Source organism: Talpa occidentalis, unplaced genomic scaffold, assembly GCF_014898055.3.
Source record: "Talpa occidentalis isolate TD23 unplaced genomic scaffold, MPIMG_talOcc4v2.1 talOcc4.10, whole genome shotgun sequence".
NCBI lineage: Eukaryota > Metazoa > Chordata > Mammalia > Eulipotyphla > Talpidae > Talpa > Talpa occidentalis.
The window spans coordinates 33,882,851-33,905,493 of NW_023600993.1; the positions used below are offsets into that span (position 1 = coordinate 33,882,851).

A 22,643-nucleotide genomic window follows, 5' to 3' on the forward strand; every position below is an offset into this window, starting at 1 on the left:
AACTGCTGGTCCAGATCCAGAGCCCCAAGTACATCTCATCAGTGATAGCATGCATGAAGGCATTGAGTGGAGAGCTGATGGGATTAACAGCACCAGAAAAGTATACAGAATTTTCAGAGAGAAGTTTCTTAGGCCAGTCATTTTCAGAGGAGCCAGTGTGTTTCCCAGAAGATGCACTACCCAGCAAAGGAAACAGATGCCAATGTATTCTGGGGCTCTGACTTTGAGCTCAGCCTACCTGGATTTACTAGGCATGATTATGATAACCTGAGACTCATTCAAGAGGCAAGTTGAAGAGAGAATTCCTGGGCTACTCTAGGAATATAAAACACAAATTTATGACCATAATTCTCCAGGAAGTTGCTCCACTCAAAAAACGCCATTGTTTGAGGGATTCCCTTAGAGAGGAGGGTTAAGTAGTTGGTTAATAAGAATACATATTTGAGTATATGGTCTGAAGGTCTTGACCTGTATCCAGTGCAGAAAGTGAAGGTATAAAGAAAAAGGAGGGAGAATTCTCCCTCGGACAGACAAAAAAATCCCCAATATGTCACCAGAATCCATTCTGTCAGTAGCCGAGAATGGGTTTTATTCATATTCAGAATTATCTATAGAGAAAAGAAAAGATTGAGGTTAGTTATATTACAAATGAAATCCAATGCTTATCCCAATTCCAGAATCTTTAGTAATTATACACTATTTAATACCCATATATTTTAGTCACACTAATCTTCCCCCAGGGGAAAGTGCTGTAAATCAATATTTACAAATATAGTACATATCTATAAACATTTCAATTTATTATTATATATATTTTACAAACATGGATATACACAATCACATATAAACATTCATAGACGTAAATAAAAACATGCAGGGAATTTTACCGAGTTTTAAAATAAAGCGATCATTTTTTTTAAAGGATTTATTTATTTATGCAGACAAGAACTGGGGTACAGGCCAGAGGTGCAGGGGGGTGAGAGGATTCACCAGAGACAGAGTGGGAAACAGAACAGGCAGATCTACTGAAATACACTGCTGAGGGAAGCAGCGGGCAAGACAGGAGAGGTCTGCCCTGTGGGTTAGATCCCTGGCTGGGGATGGAACTCATGTTGCAGTGGCTAGTGATAGCTTGATTGTGCTGTGACTTTAACCCCTGTGCCACCAGGGAAGCTCAAAGTGGATCATCTTATACACATGTATATCATCTTTCTAGAGTCAGATTTACTCATGGAAATTCTACTAACTCTTCAAATATAGTTCTAAATCATCATTTGAATGGCTGTATAATATTTCGGGACACAGATAAAAAAATATTCCCTTACTGATACTTACTCATAAACTTCCCAATCATCCTGCCAATGCATTGAACATTATGACAATAATGAGCCCATATTTTGATTACAATGTCCTAGGAATTATTTAAAATGCTTTATACATATGATCTTTTTTAAATTATGGAAACAAACTTATGAATTAGTTATCCCCATGTCACTGTCAAATTAGATAACTTGTTAATATTCACATATCTGATGAATAACAGAATTGGGATTTGAAGTGACTCTGTGGTCTGTCTTTTAACTTTTATGAGTATATTATTAGCCTCATTATATTTTTCCTGAGTATGTAAGAATTTAGGTGTTGTTTACTTACTGCAGTGATGTAGTGAGCTCATTCGTCTTCCTTTATTCTTATGGCATAGATTCACAGAAGTGGGATGCTGCTGAGAGGAGAAGGGAGAGAAGGAAGACAGGGAAAAAAAGAACAGATAAGAGGAAAGAGAGCAGATGAAGATAATGGTTTTCAAGGTAGGTTAAAATGATAATTTCACCAGCAAGGTAGGATGATGCTTGTCTCCTTAATTCCCACCAGCATTAGTAATTTCATTATTTCCCCCCAGTTTGATGAGTAGCAAGGGATACTGCATTGTTACTTTAATTTGCATTTCTTTGTTCAAGTGATTTTGAATTTTTTTCTATATATTTTGGGTTTATTCTTTGTTAATTGAATATTCATACCTGGTCTCCATCATTCCCTTAATCTTGCCTCAAAAATGTGTAAGAATTATTTCTGTGTACCTAATAAAATTTTGTAATATGCCAAGCACCTTGCTACTAGATTAATTATTCATGTATTAATTTTGTATATTTTTGTGCTTATACTAGATCACAATTATTTTTATATTTAGTCAAACAATTCCTTTTATTATTATATAATTTCTGCTTTCTCATCTTGTTTGATATGGTTGTTCTTGCCCCTAAATTTTAGATACAGTCATGTGGAGTTTTTTGGTAAAATTTTATTGCTTTGTATTTTTAATATTGCATATATTTCTTATTTAAATATTTTACTTAAATATTTAAGCTCAGTTTTACATATGTTATAAGGTATGACTGTTTTTAAATACTTATGCACACAGATTTATGATGATGCTTCTATCAAATTAAACATCTTTCACTATAAACTAAACACCGTGTTTCTTATATGTCAGTTTTTTGTAAGTATAGGGGAATACATCTTAATTCTTTATTTTGTTAACTATTCTATTCCTTCCTGATGTTGTTTTTTTCATTTATCTTGTATATTTAAGATTTATAATATAATCCATTTCACTATTAAATAATCGTAAGAAATTAAAACAGATGGTAAGAAATTATATTCAAGTGAATATTCAAAATTAATTCAGAACTAAACTAAATTATTCCCAAATTACATAGATCTTGTGATAATAAGGTGATAAAAGGAATAATTTACCTTTTAGGTAGAAACAAATCTTAAGTGACAATTATTACTGCAATTTTTTTTTTTTTACTATTTTTCAGACCTAAATGTGAGGGGAGGAAAAAGAGACATATGAATAATAAAATAAGTAAAACATTTCCTTATGAGTGATATTTATCTTTAAAAACAAAATTAAGTGAAAATGCTTAGAAATTTTAAAAATACAACGAAAAGCATAAGTACAAAGTAAATATAAAAAATGAATAGATCTTTATAAATGAGTAATTTTGAAAATGAATGAAAATTTTTAGCAATTAGACCAGTGTGCTGTTGTTGCAGGAATAAGAAAGCAAAACAAAGCTAAGCGTCCAATCATGGAAGTTCTATCTTCTAAGAAAAGAGAGCAAGCAGATCGTTTTAGGTGGATCCGGCTTGTTTAGTCTCCCCAAGATGGTGTAAACATGTAAGTCAGCTATAGGAAGACACACACAGGACTAGGCCAGACAGCAGACAGAAAGCTTTCGGGCAAAGCCAAGAGGATGGAAAAGCTGAATCACAGCTAACTTCAAACATTGCCGTGAAGGGGAGCAGCCAGGGTAATGCCCAGACAAAACACAGAGAACACGTTTTACATATCCAGACATGTAAAAAAATTTAAGCAACTCTAGGTGGGGTATTTTAGTAAATCAAGCATTAGACCAGTTCTCAGACCAGTTCTCAGCTCAGTCACAAAACAGCCTTTCAGGCTCCATTCCATGATAATAAGCACTTCCAGAATTACCCACCCCCTAGCTATCCAAATTGGCTATTCATTTCCATGCAATAATCACTCATTAAAACTTCCATCTGTACCCTGAAGGAACTGATAAAGAAATGGAATGTGAGGATAAAAAATAGCAGGGACAAATATATGTATAGGGGCTGAAATAACAATAACCATCTATGAAAAGGGATCAGTTGACTCTCTGCATCCTCCAAACTTACATTTATATACTAAAGAAAACAAAATGAGAAGTTTCTGCCTGATCACGTGTGCTTTGGGTAAGAGACTTACTAGCTCTTTAATTATATCAGATTCTGAGACATAGGGAAACAAACAAAAATCTTCCAGTAAATTTCAGAGAATGGGAACTCAAAAATTTTATTCCTTTCCCCAAAATTTATAATGCTAATATTTGTGAACAAAAAGAAACATTTAGGACCTCCCCGGTGGCGCAGCGGTTGAGCACTGGGTTGCGAAGCTGCCCACAGCCTCTGCAGCGATGGTTTGATTCCGGGCTGCTCCCCGGCCACTGGAGGAGGGTCCCACATGGCGCGCAGACCTCTCCTGCCGCCCGCTGCTCCCCTCAGCAGTGTACTTCGGTCCTTCTGCCTGCTCTGCTCCCCGCTCTGGCTCTGGTGAATTCTCTCACCCTCCCGTTCTTCTCACTGTACCCAGTGCTTGTATAAATAAACAAAAATAAATCTTTAAAAAAAAAAAAAATTCCCAAAAAAAAAAAAAATTCCCAAAAAAAAAAAAAAAAACATTTATATGGAAGCTGTCACAGGAAAATTTAGAATTCTAAAATACTTTTAAAGTCAAACGGCAAATAGGTATCCTTAGACTAGTACCCTAAGGAAAATCTGAGTCGTTAGGGATAGAAAGATTCAGAATAGCTGGGCTTCCCCGGTGGCGCAGCGGTTGAGCACTGGGTTGCGAAGCTGCCTGCAGCCTCTGCAGCGCCGGTTCGATCCCCGGCTGCTCCCCGGCCACCAGAGGAGGGTCCCACATGGCGCGCAAACCACTCCTGCCGCCCGCTGCTCCCCTCAGCAGTGTGCTTCGGTCCTTCTGCCTGCTCTGCTCCCAGCTCTGGCTCTGGTGAATTCTCTCACCCTCCCGCGATTCTGACTGTACCCAGTGCTTGTATAAATAAATAAATAAATCTTTAAAAAAAAAAAAAAAAAAGAAAGATTCAGAATATCTGATTTCCTTCCCAAGTCTAACTGATATTGCAGAATATTTCATTCTAAATTATGCCAAAATATGTATGCTTATTGACGGGAAACCACCTCAATTGCAGAACACACATTTAATGGAATATTTAATGCAATAAGAGAAACTGAATTAGAAAATTATTGAAGTTTGGACTATACAATGCAGGCATGGAGCTAAGAAGCCAAGATTTTGCAATATGATAATGTATTTTAAGATATCTGAAAATAAGGGCCTCCCTGGTGCACGGGGTTAAGCACAGCAATGTGAAGCTATCTTCAGCTACTGCAGGCCCACAAATACGTAACTGAAGAGGACACAGTGTTGTAAGCCAATTCACAGGGATGCAAGTGAACCTAATTCTCATTAAAAACAACAACAAAGTCCTAGCCAGAGCAGTAAGACAAGAGAAAGACATACAAGGAATCCAAATAGGAAAAGAAGTCAAACTATCACTATTTGCAGATGATATGATAATATACATAGAGAACACCAAAAACTCCACAGAAACACTAATTCAACTCATCAATCAGTTCAGTAAAGTGGCAGGATACAAAATCAACACGCAAAAGTCAGTAGCCTTCCTATACACAAACAATAAATCTGAAGAAGAAGAAATCAAAAAAACCATCCCTTTTATTATCGAAACAAAAAAAATCAAATACTTGGGAATAAATCTAACAAAAGAGGTAAAGGACCTATACAAAGAAAACTATAAAACACTGTTAAAAGAAATAGAAGAAGACAGAAATAAATGGAAAGACATCCCCTGCTCATGGATTGGAAGGATAAACATTATTAAAATGGCCATCCTACCAAAAGCAATATACAGATTCAATGCTATTCCAATAAAAATTTCAATGTCATTCTTCAAAGAAATAGAACAATTATTGATGAAATTCATATGGAATCACCAAAAACCCCAAATAGCCAAAGCTCTCCTGAAAAAAAAAAGAAGGGAATGGAGGCATCACACTCCCAGACTTCAAACTATACTACAAAGCCATAATCATCAAAACTGCATGGTAGTGGAACAAGAACAGACACACAGACCAACGGAATCGAATAGAAAATCCAGAAATACTTTTTGCGTAGGCCCTCGGCGCCGGCAGGATGGGCAAGTGTCGCGGTCTTCGTACTGCCAGGAAGCTCAGAAGCCACCGACGAGATCAAAAGTGGCATGATAAACAGTACAAAAAAGCCCATTTAGGTACTGCCCTAAAGGCCAATCCTTTCGGAGGCACTTCCCATGCCAAGGGAATTGTGCTGGAAAAAGTAGGAGTTGAAGCCAAACAGCCAAATTCTGCCATCCGGAAGTGTGTGAGAGTCCAGTTGATCAAAAACGGGAAAAAAAATCACAGCCTTTGTACCCAATGATGGTTGTTTGAATTTTATTGAAGAAAATGATGAAGTTCTGGTTGCTGGATTTGGTCGCAAAGGTCATGCTGTCGGTGACATTCCTGGAGTCCGCTTTAAGGTCGTCAAAGTAGCCAATGTGTCTCTTTTGGCCTTATACAAAGGCAAGAAGGAAAGACCAAGATCATAAGCTTCAATGGTGAAAAGGTGGTAGCAATAAATTTCTACATGGTCAGAAAAAAAAAAAAAAAAGAAAATCCAGAAATAAACCCACAGATTTATGGTCAACTAATCTTTGACAAAGGAGCAAAGACTATGCATTGGAGCAAAGAAAGTTTGTTCAATAAATGGTGCTGGGAAAACTAGGTTGCTACATGGAAAAGAATGAAGCTTGACCACTACCTCACACCATACACAAAAATCAACTCAAAATGGACTAAAGAACTAGACATAAGACCTGAAACCATAAAATACATAGAAGGAAATATAGGCGAAACACTACGTGATATGCACATCAAAGACATCTTTACAGACACTTCACCCAAAGCAGTGATAGTGAAGGCAAAGATCAACAGCTGGGACTACATCAAATTAAAGAGCTTCTGCACAGCAAAAGAGACAATAACAAAAACAAAGAGAAACCCCACCAACTGGGAGAACATTTTGGCACACAACACTAATGATAAAGGACTGATCACAAAAATCTGCAAAGAGCTGATGAGACTCAGCAACAACAAAGAAAATAACCCAGTCAAAAAATGGGCAGAAGAGCTAAAAAGAAACTTCTCTGAAGAGGAAATGTAAATGGCCAACAGGCATATGAAAAAATGTTCAACATCACTTGTAATCAGGGAAATGCAAATCAAAACTACCATGAGACACCATCTTACACCAGTGAGGATGGCATATATTAAAAAAACTAGCAACAACAAATGTTGGTGAGGATGTGGAGAAAAAGGAACTCTCCTGCACTGTTGGTAGGAGTGCAAACTGGTCCAACCACTATGGAGAGCTGTGTGGAGATTTCTGGACCTACTAAACATAGAGCTTCCATATGATCCAGCAATTCCACTCCTAGGTATTTACCCAAAGGACACAAAAACATCAATTCCAAAGAGCACCTGCACCCCTATATTTATAGCAGCACTCTTTACAATAGCTAAGCTTTGGAAACAGCCCAAATGCCCAAAAATAGATGACTGGATCAAGAAGATGTGGTACATATATACCATGGAATATTACTCAGCATTCAAAAAAGATAAACACATGCAATTTGCAGCAACATGGATGGCTCTGGAAGGGATCATGCTCAGTGAAATAAGCCAGAAAGAAAAAGAAAAATACCGGATGGTCTCACTCATAGCAGGAATCTAGAAAACTTAAATAAGGGACCAGAAAAATGATTAACTATGAGAAAGTGAAAATCAAAATCAACAAACAACTATGAACCAGAGACATGCTATGGGGGGTGGGGGCTGGAAGGAGAGGGATTGGGGTCAAAATAAGGGGGTTCCAATTGTATGGGGAATATAAAAATAAAATTCATTTAAAAACAACAACAAAAACAATCAATATATTGACGTATGTGTTCAAACATTCTATATCTTGACATATGTGTTATAATCCATATTTTGCAAATGGAAATTATAAGTACTTTTATCACAGAGAAAAGGTAGATAAATATGAAACACTTGCTGGAAGACAAAGTAAGTGGTATCTAAGGCTGATGAAGGGGAAGGACCTACATCATCTCTTTACAATTACCAGGAAACAGCTTTCCCCCCATTGGCGAGCCCAGTTAGCAAGGCTTTTCCAGCATTTCCTCTCACCTAGTGTATGTAAATACTTAATGCACCTGTGCTGCAAGCATACTGGCTAAGGTGTGATGGTCTTTCTGGATGTTGAGAAGCAGCTAAACCCTGGGTTATAACTTTGGGAACCTTTTGATCTCATCTCTTTCCAGAATTGTGATTATCATGCCACCCCTAGCAGGAATGACAATTGCTGCAAATGGACATCTTGCTAATTCTTTGAAAAAGACTTGTACAGAGTATTAATTATTATAAATAAATTACCAGTGGTTAATGAAAATGCCCAAGGAGAATGTCAAAATTAACTAGAAGGGAAACATTCCAGTGATTTCCAGAGTGATAGGAAGCAGATATCCTCAGATGCAGTAAATCAGTGCAGAGAATCTAATTCCACTTCCCAGAGAGAATTATAGTTCCTTGGAGGGATAATTTTCCCTGAATGAGTTATTCTCTATACTTCCTCACAAATCTTAGCTACCCAGGCATTTATGATACAAACAGTGAAACAGGAACACAGAAAGATAACATGTACCTTTTCTCCCCTCACCAATGTTGTTTTAAAAGAGGCAATGAGGGCATCCCCGGTGGCGCAGCGGTTGAGCGCTGGGTTGCGAAGCTGCCCGCGGCCTCTGCAGCGCCGGTTCGATTCCCGGCTGCTCCCCAGCCACCAGAGGAGGGTCCCACATGGTGCGCAGACCTCTCCTGCCGCCCGCTGCTCCCCTCAGCAGTGTACTTCGGTCCTTCTGCCTGCTCTGCTCCCCGCTCTGGCTCTGGTGAATCCTCTCACCCTCCCGCGCTTCTGACTGTACCCAGTGCATGTATAAACAAACAAACAAACAAACAAACAAATAAATAAATAAACATGCCTCTATAAAAAAAAAATAAAATAAAAGAGGCAATGATTATGTACAAAACTCTTGAATTTGGGATTCCCTGGTAGCGCAAGGGGTTAAGTCTCAGCACTATGAAGCTACCCGCAGCCACTGTAGCAAGAGTTCAGTCCCCCCGCCAGGGAGCTACCCACATGGCTCAGCAGACCTCTCTTGTCTGGCCTGTTGCTCCCCTCAGCAGTGCATTTCAGGAGATCCACCTTTTCTGCTCCCCACTCTGTCTCTGGTGAATCCTCTCACTCCCCACACCTCCGGCCTGTACCCCAGTTCTTGTATGCATTAATAAATCTTTAAAAAAAACTTTTGAATTAGGGAGAGGGGTCAAAACAGGGCAGGAGTGAGCACCAGGGACTCTGGTGACCATTCACAGGTAATATGGTGGTGGGAGAACTATGCTGGTGGGAACTATGAGAACTATAAGAACTATGGGGATGGGAGAACTGGGGGGAGAAATCAAATATTGTACAAAAATGCACAACGATGGAAGATAATAAATAAATCAATTTAATTATTAAAAACAAAACCGTTGAAGGAAAGTTGATATAACCACATAGAATTATAACCACAATGAATTGAGTGTGAAGGAGGCTTATAGGGAGATTCATAGCTACAGCAGCCTCAGTGGAACCATGGTTTTGAAGAATCTAGGAAATAGAGGCAAACATTTTCATGTAGGCAACCCAATAAAATACTTTAGAGGTGAAAAGAGGGAGGGTTTACAGTTTGTTCTACTCCATGATACACATTTGTCTTACAGATCATCCAGAGGACTTTCTATCCTATTCATAAGCTCCACTTAGCATGATGTCATCAGAATAGTGGAATGTCAAAATGATCAAAATTCCTTCAGATTATATTGTGATATAGAACAGAAAGATTGTCATAGCCTTGCAGAAAAAACATGAATGTAAACTTCTTTATTACCCAAGTAATTGAAAATTGCTTTTGATCGTCTTTCCTGAGAGAGACTGAAAACATTCTTCAGATAAATAGCCACAAAACACTTGCCAGAGTCTGTGTTGATCTGGTCCTATAAGACTAGCGCTTCTGCAGAACAGCTGTATATGGAACAACCACACCGTGAGGTTTCTGGTAGTTGACACTTAGCTGCCATGGCACATCTTGTTTTTGCAATAGCCTACTTAGGTAGTGATGGGGCCTATATTCCCTTTATCTATGAGGCTGCAATTCTACCTGGATGCAATATGACCCTGCTCGACAATATTTTGATATAGCAAGGCAGTTTCAAGCTCACTCATTTGGCCCATAATGAATTTTAGTTTATAGGTCATACAATCAGTGTGTGTGTTCTGCCAGCTGCCAGGGACAGCCTTATAACTTTATAGTGGAAGACCAGAGAGATTACCATGAGGTGAGTTCATACTATTTTTCGATCCAGTATAAGATGGACTTGAGCTGTGCATCATCTGGTCTCCATATGCTCCAGGTTAACCTGAGGATTGTGACAGATTGTCGTGTCACTCTGCTCTTAGGAGGAGCTCATTACCTATATCCAACAGCCCTCAGTAGATCTGCATGCATCCTTTTCCCCAAGTAGTTTCTTGGGCCCATGGCCAACGTCTCATCAAGCAAGAAAAAGGTGAGTACATGTCTCCTCTACTTGCAGACGCTCTGTTGGTCCCCATTCAAACAATGAACTCTGTGAATTGGTTCAGACATTAAAATTATGCTTGTGATTTTGTACTTGATTGCTCTAAAGGGAAAAGTCCATTTTACACCTATGTTTTTCTCCTTTACTATTCATACAGAACACTTCACTGCTGGTCACCAAATGTGTGGAGGTTTTTTTCCCCACACATTTTTCCCACTGAATAATTTTCTGTGATAACACTTGGGTGTTCTACAACTTAACTCAATTCTGATACTTTCTACCTGGAGTCTGTATCAGATCCCACAGGTTATGGCTTCTACCCACCTCAAATGCAAATCATAAATAATAGGTTTTCAGGTTGCTCACTTCTGTTCAGTAGGGCTGCAAATCAGAAGTTCCCATGCCCTTTTTTTTAGGTTTGATTAATTTGATAGAGTAGCTCCCAGACCTCAGGGAACAATGACATTTCTGGCTGCCCAATTAATCTCAAACCTAGGAACAAAATCTGCCACTGACACAAATCCTTGAAGATCAAGGACCCCAGGTTGTAGGAGATTTCTGGACCTACTAAACATAGAGCTTCCATATGATCCAGCAATTCCACTCCTAGGTATTTACCCAAAGGACACAGAAACATCAATTCCAAAGAGCACCTGCACCCCTATGTTTATAGCAGCACTCTTTACAATAGCTAAGCTTTGGAAACAACTTAAACGCCCAAAAATAGATGACTGGATCAAGAAGATGTGGTACATATACACCATGGAATATTACTCAGCATTCAAAAAAGATAAACACATGCAATTTGCAGCAACATAGATGGCGCTGGAAGGGATCATGCTCAGTGAAATAAGCCAGAAAGAAAAAGAAAAATACTGGATGGTCTCATTCATAGCAGGAATCTAGAAAACTTAAATAAGGGACCAGGAAAATGATTAACTATGAGAAAGTAAAAATCAAAATCAACAAACAACTATGAACCAGAGACACACTGTGCTGGGTGGGGGGTGGGGAGGGGAGGGATTGGGGTCAAAATAAGGGGGTTGCAATTGTATGGGGAATATAAAAATAAAATTTATTTAAAAAAAAAAAAAGTTCCCCAGGTTGCAAAGCCAGAGTTATACCTATCTTATTTTTTTTTTTTTAATTTATATAAGCACTGGGTACAGTCAGAAGTGTGGGAGGGTGAGAGAATTCACCAGAGCCAGAGCAGGGAGCAGAACAAGCAGAAGGAACAAGGTACACTGCTGAGGGGCAGGAGAGGTCTGTGCGCCATGTGGGACCCTCGCCCAGCGGCCAGGGGATGGAACCGGCGCTGCAGAGGCTGCGGGCAGCTTCTCAACCTAGTGCTCAACCGCTGGGCCACCAGGGAGGCCCACCTATCTTACTTTTGACAGTGAAATGTTACCCTCTGGCTTCTCTTCAGTGGAATTCTGTCAGCCCTGCTGGCACCAGGTAGCCTACTTTCTAAATCACACTTTTGCCTGTACCAGAACCTTTAGTGGACAGAAACTCACTGCTGACCTCAGTCATCCTGCTGCTTGCCTTTCCTGTGCATTCAGTATTGCTTTTGTGAGATCCAATCTGGGCCCTCTCCAGGACCATAATAGAGTTATGATAACCATAATTAGCACCAGAACCATCCCAGTGGGTACTCTGGAATCATATAAGCATTAAATTCTTGATGGCTGACCTTCAGTACTTGCCAAAGCAGTTCTTGCACCTCCACATCATTTACTGTGGCATCATCATGATCATCATGTCAAATCTTTAAAGAATCCTCCCAGTAGAGTCCAGAGCCAATGTCATGTGTCTCCATAAGATGTCAAATTCCTCTGTGCCCAGCCTTATATCACTCAGCAGGTGAAAACCTCACAATCCACTCTTGACAAGTTCCCCAATGCTTGACAATACAAATTAGACACATCATGCAGCTCATTTGGTAAATCAGCTTTTTCCTCACGAGTCTCTGCTGAGACCTGAACCTAGTCACTGGTCTAGAGGTCATGAGGAGGGGGCACAAGTGGAATTCAAAGTGCACAGACATCACAGTGTGATGCAGCCACTTCAGGAAGTCTGTATGGCCGCACGGTCACAGGAGCCTGCTTTCCTCTAGTAAAGGTAAGGAAACGTCTATGGACCTGGAGGCTTGTGGGAGGAAATCAGTGGGTTCAAGAGCCACAGGAAAATCCCAATAGCCACTCCTGTCCTATGTTTCAAGGTTTAACCCTTCTCAGGGTTCTAATTTAGCAGAGAAGACTTGCAAAGTCTGCGTATTTGACATCCATTTACTCTACTGCCCTTAAATTAAATCCTGGTTTCAATTTCATTGCAGTTTACCTTTTGCTACGGGATATGAGTGTCTGTTTAAATGCTGCCTTGGCAGGATTTTGGTTTTCACAACATGTCTTTATCATGTCATTCCTTTCGTTACATAGCAGAGTCAATATATTTGAAGTAATAGAACCAGTGCATAAACTCATGCTTCCCTTTCTATTTGTACCTTATCCTGACCCTCCATATGTCTTCCCAGTGTAACCAGCATGGCATTTAATATCAGCAAAATAGTCTTTGTTGTCATCTGACTGACACTTGATGACTGTCATACCAGCAGTTTTAGATTTGATTTTCCCAAAGAAGATCTTTAAGACTTGGACAAGGACATGGTTTATTTGTAAGATGATCCCAAAGACAAAAGAGAGAAAGTGGGGGAAATACAATGAGAAAGGTAGAAAAGCCATCCATGGTGGCATTAATGAACAGATTTATACTCATTCTCGCTGGGGGGACCCTGAAGAGCAGTGTGTGGCAAACTTAAAATCATCCCAGTTGAATGTTCAAGGCTGCAACGTTTTTCAACCAACTTCCATGCCCCATTGTTTGAGGGGCACCCTCAGAAAGCCCTATTCCCATATCCCTGGCATCTATCTGATGTGGTCAAGCAAGTTCATGTGGTACCAAAGAAAGCCTCAGTCAGAGAAGAGATGCCCATGGCATCTGTTATGCAAGCTCGGGCACCCGGCACAGACCCAGGCAGTGAGGGAAATAGCTGGGTAGGGCTGTGGTCGTCGAAGAGGAAGACTGTGGGCCCCTGGTGGGACTCAGACTCTTAACTGGGCAGCCTGAATCTGCACAAAGAAAGTGCACCCATGTTTCAGGTTTGCTACTTCCTTCATCAACTGCATGTTTCAGGAACTTTAACAATTTTTGGATACTTTCTACTTCTCTGCCATTGTTCTAAGCATTAAATCCTCACAGTGACATGAAGACATTCTATTTCTATTCCATTTCCTTTCTAGAAGAAGGAAACACCGAGGCTTAGAGAATTGGGACATGTTGAGTACTCAATGCTTGATCCTGATGGTACAAGCTGAGTAGGCGCTACAATTTCTCTGGGGTACGGTCCTCCTAGCACAACCAGCATTTGCCTGTTTGAGAAATATTGTGAATCAACATAGTTGGCCTTAAAGTTGTATAATTGCCACCATAATCAAAATATAGGATAGTTTCAGTACTTCCCCAAAATTCTCTAGTGCTTCTATGCTGACTTTTGATAACAGAAGGTCTCACTTTAATCAAGTCCAATTTATCATTTTTTAATGGACTATACTTTTCCTTTATCAGGTACATTTGCCTACCACAAAATCACCTTTTACTTGGATCTCCATTGTTTTGACCTTTCATATTTAAATCTGTGATTCACTGTGAATAAATTTTTCTACATTGATTTCCCACTGAAATGCACCATGTTGAAGAGGTTATGTTTGCTCTATTATATTTCACAGACAACTTTGTGGACAATCAGGTGATTTGTATGTATGTTGACCTGTTTCTGGATTCACTGTTCTGTTCTACGGATCTACTGATATTTAAGTAACAAATGTATTTACTTCTTCATGAAGATGGGGCAAGATGATCTTAGACAAGGGACTGAGATGATAAGAGGCAAATTTATAGTTTTTGATGGCTCCATCACTCCTAGTGTGTACCTTGAAATGTCTCAACCAAAAGTGTGATGTGTTTACTAAGGATCTGTCTACATCATTGGCTCTTGAAATTTTATGGTTTCCTCTTTAGCTCTGAGACACTATGGGATAATTTAGAGACTCTCTGTGTAATTTCTTATTCCTCTGCTTACTGTAGTCAGAGAATTTGGCAGATGACTTAAGGGGAAGGAGAAAACATCATATGATGGAATCTTGTCCTTTCTCCTTTCCCTGGAATTTCGGCCACTTGAATCCTGGCTTCCTTGCCATCCACAAATTTTAATTTTGCCACTTTATTTTGCTCCCTTCTCTGTCTCTTAGCAGCAATTGTCCCAGACCTCTTTGTGCCTGGATTTTTAAGCCTTCCTCATGCTATTAACAGCCCAGTTTCCAACAGGCAAAAGTCAGATAAAGATTTTTGGCTCACCATGCTGACTTCTTCCTTTTAGTGTCTTCCCACTTAAATTCAAATTCCCCAGGCAGTTCTCTGATGATGTCATACAAATTCAGTTTTTTTTTTTAAAGATTTATTTATTTATGCATACAAGAGCTGGGGTACAGGCCAGAGATGCAGGGGATGAGAGGATTCGCCAGAGACAGAGTGGGGAACAGAACAGGCAGACTGACTGAAATACACTGCTGAGGGTGAGACAGGAGAGGTCTGCTGTACCATGTGGGTTTCTCCCTGGCTGGCTGGGGATTGAATTCATGCTGCAGAGGCTTCAGATTGCTTCATAGTGTGGTGCTTAACCCCTTGCGCCACCAGGGAGGCCCACAAATTCACTTTTTAAAAAAATCTTATTTCCTGGGTCTCCCCTGGGGCGCAGCGGTTGAGCGCTGTGTTGTGAAGCTGCCAGCAGCCTCTGCAGTGCCGGTTCGATCCCCGGCTGCTCCCCAGCCCCCGGAGGAGGGTCCCACATGGCGCGCAGACCTCTCCTGCCGCCTGCTGCTCCCCTCAGCAGTGTACTTCGGTCCTTCTGCGGGCTCTGCTCCTCGCTCTGGCTCTGGTGAATTCTCTCACCCTCCCGCGCTTCTGACTGTACCCAGTGCTTGTATAAATAAATAAATAAACAAATCTTAAAAAAAAAAATCTTATTTCCCTTTAAATCTCTTTTTCATGGGAACATGAGTCATCCACAAGCTACTCAATTCAACCAGAAAAGGAAATCTGGATTCCTGATTTAAATAATGTCTATACACTGACAACTTCCATATTTACCTAGACTTCTCTCAGACTTAATGTTACTCTAAAATTATGTAACTTATTTTCTTCTTAACATCTGTATCTTTTTTTTTTTTTAAAGATTTGTTTGTTTATACAAGTACTGGGATATAGTCAGAGGCGTGGGAGGGTGAGAGAATTTGCCAGAGACAGAGTGGGGAGCAGAACAGGCAGATGGACTGAAGACGCTGCTGAGGGGAGCAGGGGCCGAGGCAGGAGAGTTCTGCCACACCATGTGGAAATCAAACTGTGCTGCAGAGGCTGCTGACAGCTTCACAGCGCTGGGCTCAACCCACTGAACAAACCGCTGTGCCACCCAGGAGGCCCAACGTCTGTATCTTGATGTTTAAAAGACATCTCAACCTTGTGAAGAGAATTGTTTCAGGTTTCACAGATGTACATTTCCCCTGCAGTCCCATGCATTGTAAATGTCACTTACATTCATTCTCTTGCTCAAGCCAAAAATCAACGTTTTTCTTGATTTCTCTTTGCTTGGGATCCTCATCTCCTCTTATAGTCTTTCACCATTTCCTTCACATCCCAGCTCAAGTACTATCTCCACATAAAGTTTTCCTAATAACACTTCCCATCAAGCTTGCCCTTTTATGCTATTTTATTTGTCCTCATTACCCTTAACATCACCTGTAATTAAATTGTAAATAAAGTATTAAGTAAATTTATTTGTTTATTATCTGCCTCCTTCCATGGAATATAATTTCTCTGATGAGAGGAATCTGTCTTTCTGACTCACTTCTGAATCAACATAGTCCAGGCTTGTTTCTGGAAATATAAGATTTAATTATAATCTGATAAATGAAGGAGTAGATGAATGCATTCTAAGGTGATGAGAATTACAAGTACTCTGAACATCATGGTTACTAACAACCATAGCTAACACAGAAGAGCTCCTGCTTCATGTAAGGAAAAATACAAATGAAAAGTGAGGCTTAATGTTTCCTGTTGAAAATAAAGAGATTTCCTTCTTTTTCCTTGAGAAATTGTGTAAGTTCTTTCTCTGTCTCTTTGAAACATAGGTACATCTTTTTAGAAGCTAAATAGGCCTCTTGCCGGCTTTATGACCTAGGTATGCCCTGTCTCAAGGACTTAGGAGCTATCTTTTTGAAATGTAAACCTTAAGGGAAACAACACCCCTATCTCCCAGTTTCTGTGGGTAGGAGCCTAACTTGGATGACAACTTTGTTCCCAGTGGCAAAAATATCTCCTGTAATAAAAATAGGAGAGATTTACTTTTCCCTTGTATAAAACCAGTGAACTAATACAGAAGGAACCTCCAAGTAACTGGTGAATTAGGATAAACTGTGTGTAGTAAAGGGTGCTGTCAAGTCTCTTCCTTATGGATTAGTTAGTGTTTATCTGGAGAACATGTATATAATAGGCCATATCTGTTGGCCACATAAAAGGGTAAGATTTCTTTCTCTTTGATGATTGATAGTGGATTGCCTGTGATAGGCATCGCATTCTGGCTAATGCTTATTAAATAATGAAATTTTCTTTTTCTTCTGTCTTTGTGGAAAGGCTTTCTGGGCTGGGAGATTTTATTTTTTCATAATATTTCCCTGACACTAACAAAGGCAGGAAAAAATTACTTTTCTTGACGTTGTATTAGATATAAAACCTATAACAAAAAATACATAGAAGAAAGTACCAGTGATACATTTCATGACATCAATGATAGAGATGTCTTTGGGGACTCAATCTCTACAGCAAGGGAAATAAAAGCAAAAATAAACAATTGGGTGTCCCTCAAAGTAAAAAGTTCTTTTATAGTGAAAAAATAGATTCAAAAGTCATCCTACTGAATGGGAGAATATACTCATATGTCACACGACATAAAAAGGGTTAATATCCATGGTATACAAAGAACTCATCCCACACAGGGCTTAGTGTATGTGGCAGTCCCTGGGTGATGGGTACTCCTATGATCCCCTCTAGACACAAAGGGAATTGATACCTCTCTAATACGGAGGGGCAGATGATTTGGTCACTGTGCTCCTTGTGGCATCTGCTCATCTTTTGAAAATTTTTTTCAAGTTGCGGTATTTATTTAATCAGTGTAAATCCCAATACAATCCACAAACATAATTTTGTGCATTTAGAAGGGGAAATATTTCCTGGCTAAGTAGAAAACTATGCAAATGGTTTGTGGAAGAACTTCAGCTTAAATAGATATGTAGGGAAACATTTCATCTAGAAGTTCTTGAGTTTGCTGTCATCCACATTCTCTGAGCACATCTTGTATTGATTATTGGGACCTATTGATAGTTTGTTCCGGGGTTCTAGATTATTCTTTCAGTTCCAAATGACATTTGGATTGAACAAAACCAGATACATGACATACAGGCTGCACCAGTCCCTCCAACTCCAGTAAACACAAAGAAGGGGATCAGGTTGGGTTGCTTCTTGGCCTGACCAAGCATCTGGTGGAGCATAGTTGTGGCAGAGGCCTTGGGCTGCAAAGGAAACAAATACACAGACACAGGACTAAGTCTGGGCCTTATCTTTTGCAACTTAATTTCACTATTTTTCTGGTGGAAAATTCTGCCCACCCACAGTAAACTGATACTTAAGTTGTCCTTTGGAGTAGTTTCCCTGAGACCTTTCAAAAAAATCAGTCTTTTAAAAACTATAATCCGGGCCTTCCCGGTGGCGCAGCGGTTGAGCACTGGGTTGTGAAGCTGCCTGCAGCCTCTGCAGTGCCGGTTCGATCCCCGGCTGCTCCCCGGCCATGCTCCCCGGCCACCAATGGAGGGTCCCACATGGCGCGCAGACCTCTCCTGCCGCCAGCTGCTCCCCTCAGCAGTGTACTTTGGTCTTTCTGCCTGCTCTGCTCTCCGCTCTGACTCTGGTGAATTCTCTCGCCCTCCCACGCTTCTGACTCTCCCCAGTGCTTGTATAAATAAATAAAAATAAATAAACAAATCTTTAAAAAATAAAAAATAAAAACTATAATTCTATTTTATGGCTGACATACTTTCTCTCACATGGAAAAATAACTCAGGAATTTTCCCCCATAATTAGATATCAGTCTCTCTCAACTAAGTTGACTTCATCCTCTTAATGCAAGTAAAACAGCTGTTTACACCATGTGAATGTAGATGCCTGTGGCTAACATATGATCTTATAATCCTAAAGAAGCCCACTAACACTTTCCAATGAGAAAATGTCTCTTCCTAAAATTAATAAGGATTTGGAGAAAATACTTTCTAAATTTGCTCTGTGCTTTGAACACATTTACAGCAACAATACACATTTCTCAAGTCCTCAGTCAAGAGGAATAGAGCGGTTCCAAAAATTGTCCTTTTGGGGATGGAATCTGGTTCCCTAGATTGTATCAAGACGTGTATCCCACCCGAAGGCCCCTCATCAGGGGAGGCAGGCTCAGACTGGCCCACAAACTGCTGTTGCTCTCCGCTCCCTCCTGGTCAACACCATGCTCCAGTTTCTGCTTGGATTTACTTTGGGCAATGAGGTTGGAATGTATCTGGCACAGAACTATGACATACCAAACCTGGCAAAAAAACTTGAAGATATTAAAAAGGACTTGGATGCCAAGAAGAAACCTCCTAGTTCATTAGGCCGACTCCAACGCTGCCTTCTGAATTCTACTGTACTTGGGGTCTCCTTTAACTCTGAACCAAAAGCTTTAGTTTTAACCTCCAGTCTCAGTGATTTTCTTCTTTGCTAGACCCTGTGTTGCCTTAATGCACAGATGGGGCCACATGGTGAGGACAACTCTGACTTTTGCAGCATCCTCACAATTCCCATCCTCTGGGCCACGTGTGAGATTCTCAGACTGGAGCTCTGGTGCTAGATTAGTAAGCGACGTTTAAGTAGCTGTCTCTCTCTCATTCTGTGGAATTTCTATTACCTTTTTTCAAAATAAAAATTAAGGGGCTTTTGTATAGCGGATCAGATATAAATACTGATTTCACAGATTAGCAGTTAAAATAGTATCTAAACATCTGGTACTAAATTATGTTAATTTAACCAGTATTCAATTTGCTTTTCATTAATTGAGAAACTCTATTCCAAGAACTCTGTCACGAACTAAGAAATTTTAAAATTTGTAAAATAATGGTCTTTATCCTCAGTAAAATTCATAGCCTAGTAGGCCTGTTTTTCCTTAATGATAATTTGATCTCTCTTCTCTCAGAATAATCAGGCTTTCTTTAAGGTACTATGCATACATTGATATTACACGATGCATAAATGACAAGAAGTTTGTAAAGGGAAATTTTATGCTTTTTCATATTTAAAAATGCATTTATATTATAATTTTATAGTGATTTTCACAAGAAGTTTGACCCAACTGTATAATAAAATTAGTATCAATCACAAGAAGGAGAATTTCTTCTTCTCTCTACAATTTATGCTTTTTTCCCCTGAAGAAATTACTCTTGCAGTTGTTAAATGTATAATCTGTCCATTTTTTTTTTTTATTAAAAAGTTTGAGTACACCATATTTTTCATGGGTCAAGATACAAAAGTGATTTAGAATAAATGGGCTCTTCCACCCCTGTCCTTCCAGCATCTCATTCCCTTCCTGGGGGCAGCCACTGTCAGCATTTTCCTGTATAGGTTTGAGAAAGATTCTGTGCCTAAATAAACACACATGTGCATGGGTTTTTTTTTTTTTTTTTTTTTTACAAAAAATGATAAACTGTACAGAGAGTTTGTTCCTTGCCTTTTTCTTTTTTTTTAACATCTGGGGTCATTCCATGTCAGTATTTTTTCATCTGGGGTCATTCCATGTCAGTATTTAAGGAACAGGAACCTCTTCCCCTTTTTAGCTGTATAAGTGGATTTTGGCTGCTTCTATTAAATGGGGATACCATAAGTTATTTAATCCACTAATGATTATTTAGGTTGTTTCCTATCTTTTGCAATTACAGTATAGTGACAAACTTGAACCTGTTGTTATACAATTCTATGCAAGTTGTAACTATAAGCTAAACTCCTAAGAGTATAATTTGCACAACATATAAAGTCCCCTTTCATTGGATGTTTAGTTTTAGAGGCTTGTTGGACAACTTTACTGATAACATCATTGCTGAAGACATTTTTTCAGAATCAGTAAACTGAAGAATGATTTAGAGAAACGGCTTTATTAGAAAAATCACCTATTTTTAGACAGTGATAACACTGATTGCCTATATGGTAATGAGACGAAGTGATTCTGCTTCTCTTTAAAAATTTTGGACCCTTCATACATGGAGATGAGTTTTATCCCTGTCAGGCCATCTTGGTGAGAAAGAGGGATTAGTATCAAATTACCAGTATGATCATGGGCAAGGGATTTATTTTCTCTGAAACTGTTGTTTAAGACGTAGTTGCAATACCTACCTCTAGGCTTCCATGGGGAAGAGTTGAGAGGATGTGATGTGTTGCACAGTGCTTTGCAAATTGTCCAATAAATTCCAATTATTAGTCAAAAAAAAAAGATGTGTATCCCATACTACAACTAATGCCCCCTCTGTATCCCTTTGACCCATCCAAGGCTGCCTGAGAATGTTAAACAAGAAGGCTTCCCAACACGCTGTCATCTTTACACATCCCAGATTTCCTATGTACCTACTCTTTACCTTGTCTCTACTGGCTCCTGCGTGGCCTTAGGAGAGCCATGATGATCCTGTAAAATGAGATTCACTATGGGAGCACTTTTATCCCATGCCCAGATGTAGCTCAGGATGGAAAAGGACCCCAAACAATAAATTTTAACTTAATACCTACTACATTCCTACAGGTACTGTGCCAGGTTTCTGGACTGATGAGAGAAAACTTCAAGATTCTGGGAACTCAACAAGGAATAGAACCACAGCCCTTGCCTCTCTAGAGCATGCCAACCTAACAATTATACTGTCTCTTCCTCTTCTAGGCTAGTCAGAGAAATCAGAAGTGAAGTCTTAATCCTTTCCCTGGTGAGCTGCATTGCCTGTAAGAGGGATTACATATGGTAAACACATGTTGCTGAGCATGGGCTAACTACCTGATGTGTATAGAGGCCAATATACCATGACACCGGATTTTGAGAAAGAAAGGTTTATTGCAAATTGATTGGCAAGGATGCAGGAGGTAAACTCAAATCCCCTATTAAGAAAAGTAATGAGCTTATATAATGAGGTCTTGGGGACTAGGGTTGAGAACAAAGGAGCTAAACTTTGTTGGCTAAGGCATAGGTTAAAGAGAAAGAAGTGTGGATTTGACTGAAGCTCATTGGGAAGTTCACGGAAGTTCATATATGAAATATGAAGAGGCTATTTTTCCCCAAAAATAATTGGAGATTTAAGTATCTGTTGGTGGGTTCCTCACATCTGACTAGTTCCCCTTCTCCATTTTTAATCTCCTGGCTCCAGATGGCCTTGGTGCTGAGTTCAAGGTTAATTGCTTCTCGAGGCTGAGTCTATCTGCAGATAAACTGCATTTGTGGACACAAACCTCAAAGAGAAAGTTAGGTAAGGTTTTTTGTTGTTGTTGTTGTTCTTTAGGAACTGGGAGCAATTTAACTTTGATTACATACACATTAAGTATTTGCTGAATAAATGATAAATTACAAAACTAATTCTGTAACCAGAAGGGGGTCTCTCCGGAGAGGGGGCTCTCTACTGCACTGTGCATTGTCCTCTGTGACACCATCCCTATCTGCTCAGTCTTGGCTCAGGTCGCCCACCCACACATGCCCACACCAGGCTTCAGGTGTCGCCATCAGGCCTGCATATGACAGCACAGGTGTTCATCATAGATGCTAATGGTGGGAGGGTGGGAAAATCCAATAACTTCCATTTACCCCACATTCCACCCCCTCAGGGTTTTTTGCTATACAATCTACACACAAGTTTGCCTTGGCCAATATAAACACTGCATCCATGACCCACAAAAGTAAACACAATGCAACTGAAGAGAGCGATACAACAAAATACAACAATACAACTAAGCCCAGGCAGGGCACTTACCTAGGGGCAGAGACAAGATGGTCATTGGTGCCAGCAGATGATCCACCACGTCTGCTGTGAAGGCACTGCTCCTGTGAGGGGAACCACTCTCCACTCAGGGCA

The 22,643-nt window shown here is 39.8% G+C and overlaps 1 protein-coding gene and 1 pseudogene across 1 annotated transcript; one reads left to right on the forward strand and one right to left on the reverse strand.

Moving 5' to 3' along the window:
* Positions 1-5,782: 5,782 nt before the first annotated feature.
* On the forward strand, positions 5,783-6,296 carry LOC119252855 (40S ribosomal protein S23-like). The gene is given in 2 exon segments (XM_054699159.1): positions 5,783-6,037; positions 6,039-6,296. Coding segments are annotated over 2 exon segments (432 nt in total). The 5' UTR covers positions 5,783-5,806; the 3' UTR covers positions 6,240-6,296.
* A 5,624-nt stretch (positions 6,297-11,920) lies between these two features.
* On the reverse strand, positions 11,921-18,020 carry LOC119237585 (cytochrome c oxidase subunit NDUFA4-like; annotated as a pseudogene).
* Positions 18,021-22,643: the final 4,623 nt, after the last annotated feature.